The 7461-nt window shown below is 43.3% G+C and overlaps 1 protein-coding gene across 1 annotated transcript in view; it reads left to right on the top strand.

Annotated features, from left to right (window-relative positions):
• The first annotated feature begins 4365 nt into the window (after nucleotides 1-4365).
• The window catches only part of Hibadh (3-hydroxyisobutyrate dehydrogenase), a 109071-nt gene continuing 105975 nt past the window's right edge, over nucleotides 4366-7461 (top strand). The window contains exon 1 of the mRNA XM_005360821.2: nucleotides 4366-4558. Coding sequence (XP_005360878.1) covers nucleotides 4471-4558 — 88 coding nt within the window. The 5' untranslated portion in view covers nucleotides 4366-4470. The remainder of the gene's footprint in view (nucleotides 4559-7461) is intronic.

Below are 7461 nucleotides of genomic sequence, written 5' to 3'. Positions count from 1 at the left end.
CAGGTTTTTATTATTAGGACCAATTAGAATTTGTGCAGCAGCAGGTAGTCAAACCAGAACAGTCCAGAAACAAATGAGAGCTGACTTTGGATTTTAATAACCTGGAACTGTCACACTGGAAATGTGTCTACTGAAAAGCTTTATTTTTTTTAAGTTTCTTTTATTTTTTTGGTGGTGGCAATGAGTGCAGGTCCTCGCACATGCTACATGTATGCACACATTCATATACACTGTACTATGGAGTTACACTTCCAGACCTGGCTTCATTCGTGCATGGAAAAAAAGAATTGCTATCCTTCGGACTTTTGGGTTTCAACCAGCCAAACCTGATGCAAAGTTTATAAGTTTTTGAAAGGGTCAAGTGACTGTAAGTATCCTTTCTTCTCCTTGTCTCCCAGCTCAGGGCTGAGTTTTCAACACAACCTCACACATACTGAACAAGGGCTCCACCACTGAGCTATATGAACATCTGGATCCAGCTTCTAAACTCGACTATTTTCATGATACTTATTTGTCACCCAAGCAAAAGACTTTGAAAAGATCTCTTCCAAGGAAGTCTTTTTTTTTTTTTTTGGTTTTTCGAGACAGGGTTTCTCTGTGGCTTTGGAGCCTGTCCTGGAACTAGCTCTGTAGACCAGGCTGGTCTCGAACTCACAGAGATCCGCCTGCCTCTGCCTCCCGAGTGCTGGGATTAAAGGCGTGCGCCACCATCGCCCGGCCCAAGGAAGTCTTGAGAGTTGAGAAGTAAAACTGTTGCAGGAACAAAGGAAAGAAGGAAAGGAAGAAAAATTCGAGAATTGGGGAACTCAAGTGATGGAGCAAGGGAAATGGTGTCATGTTATCATGAAGGTAACTAAGGACACCAGTGTTTTCTGTCAGCTTAGTGGCTGCACATGAATCTACTGATATCTCTATTATCCTCTGCAGCCCCACAGCCTTGCAGTCAATGCCCCACTGGTCACTCAGGCCTCTGCGCTGAGGGCCTTCTGGTCCTGCAGCCTTGGCAGATCTGAAGGTTTAGACTAAGCCTCTACCGTTCCATTTACCAACAAAGATTTGTAAATTAGATGTGGGGGTGAAAACCAGCTCGGAAGCTGAGACACAACCCACTGACCTTGCTTTTTGGCTAGAGACCCAGCAAGAGATGGGTCTCTTCACTTGTTCCAAAACCAAAAAGGAAGCACTAAATTCAAGGCCCCGCCCTTTTCTTCCTGTGCATCTTCTCTATTCAAATTTCTGGCTTCTCTATGGCCAATTCTGGTTAGCTAGTCACTGGCTCCACCCCCTGATTCAAGGTAAACTTTATTGAACAGTCTCTGGAGTGTCACAGTGTGATCAGAATTCCTGCAATAGCATACCATCTTAAAGAGAGGAGAAAGGGAGAGGGGAGAGCCAGGAGACCAAAGAGGTAAAAGATTACCCAAAATGACTGGTCTATATAGGGAAGAACAGCTGGGGAAAGGGCAGCCTAGTCCCTGGGCGGGGTATGTTAGGATGACTCTAACAGGTACTGACAGATGCTGGAGAAATAGGTGGTCAGAGTTCGCTTAGATATGTTGACACCCCAGTGAGTCTTTGTCCCTTTGAGACCTAAGGAGGGCTTCCTGTGTTCCCCACAATCCCATTTTTCCAGCTCTTAATCCGGGATAGATCACGTTCTTAAAGAGTCTGAAATGGGCTGGGTGTGGTGATGCATATCTTGAATTCCAGCACTCAGGGCGTAGAGGCAGGTGAATCTCTAGGAATTTGAGGCCATTCTAGTTTATATAGCAAGTTCCAGGCCAGTCTTAAATCCTAGCCCCCATCCACAAAGCTAACCCCAGGCAGTAACTGCTTAATAGATAGTGAGGATTGGTCACAAAGTCACACTTATGAAACCCTCCTTTGACAGTCCTTGAAGCAACCCAGGACTTCTGGGAGGAGACAACAATCCACACCAAGTGGGAAAAAGCTGAACATTATGACTTCCTCCTTTGTGGCATCGAAACAAAAAGAATCAAACTTGCAATAGTATGGGTTCCAAAGTCTGAGCAAAATCAAACCAAACTAAACCAAAGCAAACCCACGAGTAGAACTCTGCTTGCTCACCCACAGGCTCCTTTCCTTTCCACCCTCAGGAGGATGGTGTTCACAGGAGTCAGGCTTTTGCAAAGAAATAACTCATTTTCAAGAAAGGAGCCCCATAAACAACCCAGAGAAACAAAAACAGTAGCCCACAATAAAAATGACAAAAGCAATCTGATTGGGTGTAAAATCTCAAGAGGACCGGGGATATTAACTCAAGGAGTTGCAGAGATGAATTGATGCATTGTCCTGTGTCGTAAACAGCTCTGTCGTGGGGGTCGACGTAGTTCTAAAGCAGACTGCTCTTCAGCAGTTAAGTATAGAAACCTGGAGGGACACATTTATTGGTTGCAGAAAATCCATTCCAGTTAAAACCTAATAGAGAGACATGAAATGCTCCAGAAACCAATTAGTGCTATTAGGATGGAAGCACCAAATCAGAGAGATTGTCTAATAGCTAGAACTTTTTTTTTTTAACTTTTCCTTTACCTCTGCCTTTGTTCTTTTCTATTATGGCAGGACAGAGGACTGTTGAGAAAGACAACCAATGAGGGGAATTATTTTCCTACAAATGGGTCTTTGCACTAAGTGTGGCTTCCTGGGAGCATCAACACAATGGCAAAACCTTACTTCCTCTTATCAACCAACTCCACAGATAACTAGGAAGAGTTTTTTGGTTTTGTTTTTTGAAGGTCAAACTCAACCCCTTGATTCTGCTTTTTAGGTTGGATGAATACAATAATACAAGGGAAATGAATTAAACAAGATAAAAAAAAAACAGACTTGGAAAGTGGGAGGCGGACATCCAGGGATTGCTATGGCCCCAAACCTCATTCTTTCCTCCTGATTTACTTTTCTTTGAAGTCTTGTTTTGGGGGTGCTAAAGATGAAAATCCTTCAGTGGAAACAGAAAGTGTTACAATTATCCCCAATGAACAGAAATTCAGATATGTATTGTAAGACTTTAAGACAATCCTGAATCCATTTCTGACAATTCTGAATCCTCTCTGCCTCTGTGCCATAGTGCTTCCCCTCCTCCCCTGGGAACCAAGGACCTAACAGCTACACTCGCACGTACTCAGTTCCTGAACAATTACCCATATATGTATGCTTTGGTTCGGTCCCCTGGGAAACGGGGTCAAAATGACCTCTTACCTCATCTGATTTGGCAACAGCTCTCCAGTCAATTATTAGTAATAACCCTTTCGAATAAGCCAATCAGAATAGTCAATGAATAACCCCCTTGCTTCTGTGGCCCCTTTAAAAGTAGACTGTACCAGCTATTTGAGGTCCCCCGGCTTCCCGAATGCTGGGGGACCCTGTCATGACAGAATTAATAAAATCCTCATGCTTTTACATCGGTTGTGGTGTATGAGATGGTCTCTGGGGGCGACTCCTTCTTGGTGTTTGGATGCTATAGTCCAACAGTATACCAATCGTTCAAATAAGTACATCTGTTTGTATGATACACTTATATATTCCCTGATGGATTTTAACATACCATTAGATTCTGGTTTCAAAATGTATGCAGGTTGTAGAATTTTCAATCATTAAAGACATGTGTCTTTAGCTGGGCAATGGTGACACACACCTTTAATCCCAGCGCGTGGGAGGCAAAGGCAGGAGGAACTGAGTTCGAGGTCAGTCTGGTCTACAAAACAAAGAGTTCCAGGACAGTCAGGACTGTTACAAAGAGCAATCCTGTCTCGAGACAATTAATCAATTAATCGATCAATCAAATAAACAAACAACGTTTGGAACTCAGCAAATTCCCAGAAAGTCTACTCTTCAAAGAGAATAACCTTATTCAATTACTTTCTTACTATTTTTCCAATATGATTGGAAAAACCGTTCAGTCCTATATCACATGGATTTCAGTAATTACACATGGTAGATTCTATTGTTTTTCAACAGAAACTAAAAATATATATGCTAACATTGGGACATCCATGTATTTATTACTAAAGCTAAAACTGAGTCCCTATACTAGGAAACATGGGATTTCTACTCTTTCTTTAAATACTGCAATAGCTGCATTCTAGGAAGAAAAACAGTTACCAGCCCTAGGAAGAGGCAGTTCCCCAGGGCAGGTACTCCGAGGAGGCGGTAGTGACACCCCTCGGCTTGGGGTAAACAAGTGTTCTCCTACCCCGAAGGTGGTAAACTTTGCTGCAGCGGGCCACAAGGCAGGGCGTCTGAGGATCTGGGAGTCCTGATTGGTCCGTTTCGCCTCTCCGGCCACGCCTCTCGACACCCAACGAGGGGCGGAGCCCACCCAGAGCAGCAAGGGCGCGTGCGCGAGTTGTCCTCTGCGTGGAGCCGGCTAGTCCGGCTGCGCACACTCGTAGTCCGCAGGCCGAGCGTGAGGCGGCTGAGGTCACGGCTCGGAGGCGGGTCGGGGGCAGCATGGCAGCCTCCTTGGGGCTCCGAGGAGCAGCCTCCCGTCTGTGGTACTGGAGCGGCCGGCGGCGGCCCGCGGCCAGCCTTGCAGCGGGTAAGGACCTAGCGCCCCTTCTGCGCGTTTTCCTCGGGTCATCGGAAGAGGGCTTGTCGCTCCAAGGGCTGCGGTTGGTTTGAGGGTAAAAGCGACCATTGTGGCGGTCTTCAAGGCCCGGGGCCCCTCTGCAACTGCCTCCTGAGGGGTCAGTCTTCCCTTCCTGCCCTTTGCTGGACTCCAGATTGTTCAGTGTCCTCGGCGGGACCCAGGAACAGCTTGGGTTCTTGAAGGGGAGGAGTGTTTGGGTCTGGGGCGTGCGCGTTGGAGTTGGGGCTCCTAGAACATTTGGAGGGCTCAGCTCCAGGGGTGACCCCGCCTCATCCATCTCGGCGACCCCTAGCCTTCCAGCTTCCCGGCTTCACCCTAAGCGGGCGCTACCTGCAACTGCAAGGCCCTAGTTCTGTTTAATCACCGTAGCATGGCGGTATCCTAGCATCTGGCAAAGTTTGTCACCCTTGACCAGCAAACAGGGCTCACTCCATTATGTGCTGCCTGAAAGTGGTGGACTTTTGTCAAATTATTAACCACAACTCTTTGAACGTCCTCGAAATTGTAGCCAGAACCTATCTGACTGGACTACGCTTTGCTGGAAGTTGTGGAAACTGTTTAGGAAAAGTTTAGGAAGAGGCCGTGTTTAGAGCCACATGAATGCCCGAGAACTCATTCAGTCATTTCGTTTTTCACACAAGGAACTCCCGAGACCCTTGAATAAGTAAATTCGAACATCTCCAACAAGGTCTAGGAAGTAGCCCTTGGTTCTTCCCAGTTCTTGGATTTTCTAGGACACCACGACACCTCTTTAATTAAGAATTGGTTGAATTGTGGGGGACACGGAAAGATTTTTTAAATGTAAACGTTTATGGATGAACAAATCAACAGCCCCCTTGTGTTTGCCTAGCACGCCAGGGGCTCTGGATGCAGGATGCCTGCTATTTTTGTGTAAGAAATAGGCTGGGAATTGGCTTCTGAGCTGTCGCCAGCCTTTCCCTTCAGGAAAACCTGTGAATTTCCTTCCTGCTTTGGAAGATTGTCTGTGTCATAGATAACAGGTAACTTGGATGACAGACAGAAAAGGCATCATGGTAGCAAGATGCAGTGATTTTGGATACAGTTTCTTAAGCTTCACTTTCCCAGAGTACTAAAGGAAGCAGCAGTTTTTACGGGAATGCACTCGTCTTTCAGATCAGCCCGGGACTATGTGTTGCTGTTCAGTAGTTTATTTACAAGCTCTTCATGTATGTTTTAAGAGTTATGCACATTCTTATAACTCATGATAGGAGAATCTGAGGCCAAAGGGTATAATGCTGTGCTCTGACAGCTGGAAGGACCTATTTCTCAAAGCTGGTTACACTGCTTTAGCAAACCATATTGTACTTGGGGTGCTTTGGCCCAAACATGAACAGTTTTAAATATGAACAGTTTTAAGTAGTAGTTCTTCAGGGAAGTGTTTGAAACAGTTGAGCCATCCTGTTTTACTCTGGAGTTGTTTTAAATGCCGGTGTTAACATAAACTAGTATTAACCACTGCAAATAGTAAACTAACTCTGAAAATGTTAACTTTTTTGAGATTTGAATCTTTAAAAAAAGGGGGGGGGGAACCCATCTCCACGCAATTTTAAAGTCTAGGGAAATGAAGAAAAGGAATCATGTTCAATTACTAACATTTAATGTTCTGGGTGTATTGCCTCCACCATGTATTTGAGCTGTTTATGGCATAAAACATATATGCCATATATGTTTACCATCTACATATAGCTTGTAGATGGTAATGTTATAAAGATCTATATACCTTTAAAAATGAGACTTACAAATGCATCCCAGAAGAAATGGGAAAAAAATAATTACTTTCCTGTCTCATAACTCATTTAATAAGAAAACTTTATATTTTATTTTAAAAGGTAATTATATTTAGCTTTAGATCTATTTTCGTAGAGAGGTTAAAAAGTATACAGATATAGGCTCTTCTACTCACTTTTTGGGACTCCTTAACATGTACATGGAAGAATTGTATCAGGACATTTTTAAAGACCGCCTGACCAAAAGTGGGATGGAAAAATGAAATAGTATTGTATTTTAATTGCAATACTAAGTTTAAAACAAATCACTGACTCTTTTTGTATATTTGGGTTGTACTTTTTGTATGTTTAAATGTAGAATTTTTCAGTTTCATGCATAGATAACAGTATATTGTGATAATATTTGCCTCCATTGCCCTCTGTCACACCTTTCCATTCTCCCGGACCCCTTCCTTCCAGCTAGTCCCCAGAGACTATACCATTCTGGAAATGATACCTCTTAGACCGAAAATACTACATGGAAAGGTATTTTTGGAGTGACCACATTTTTATAACTTCAAAAAGTGTATTGTTATAATTGTTCTCTATTATGATTATTGCTATTGGTCTCTTACTGTGCCAGCTTTATGAATTAAGCTTTATCGTGGGCACATACACAAACATATATGCAGGAAAATATGCGTAGAGTTTGACATTGTCTGTAACTTCAGACAACCAGTCTTGAACTGTATCTCCTTCAGGTAAGGGAAGAATACTCTAATATCTTATGACACAGTAAAAAGTCCGTTCAGAGGCTTTGCATGTTTTCTTCTATACTCTACAATAAATATGTTCCTTTGACTAGGAAGATTTTGGAAAATGTAAAATAATCTTTTAACAGATAGTATACTGAGTTCTGGTAGCAGGTCCAGTTACCAAGCTATATATAACCTTGCTCATATTACATCTGAGAGATCATAATCTGTAAGTTTAGAAACTAGTGTTGTCAAGTTTTCCAATTAGTTTCTTCACCAATCAACCAGTATCACCTTTATGCTGGCTGAATTTTCTTTTTTTCAGTTTGATTTTTATCTGCCACTTTGCTGTCTCCACACATTCTGTCAA

The sequence above is a fragment of the Microtus ochrogaster genome, linkage group LG3, assembly GCF_000317375.1.
Source record: "Microtus ochrogaster isolate Prairie Vole_2 linkage group LG3, MicOch1.0, whole genome shotgun sequence".
Classification (NCBI taxonomy): Eukaryota; Metazoa; Chordata; class Mammalia; order Rodentia; family Cricetidae; genus Microtus; species Microtus ochrogaster.
The sequence above is the reverse complement of the archived record's forward strand: the minus strand, read 5'-3'. Positions and strand labels throughout refer to the sequence as shown.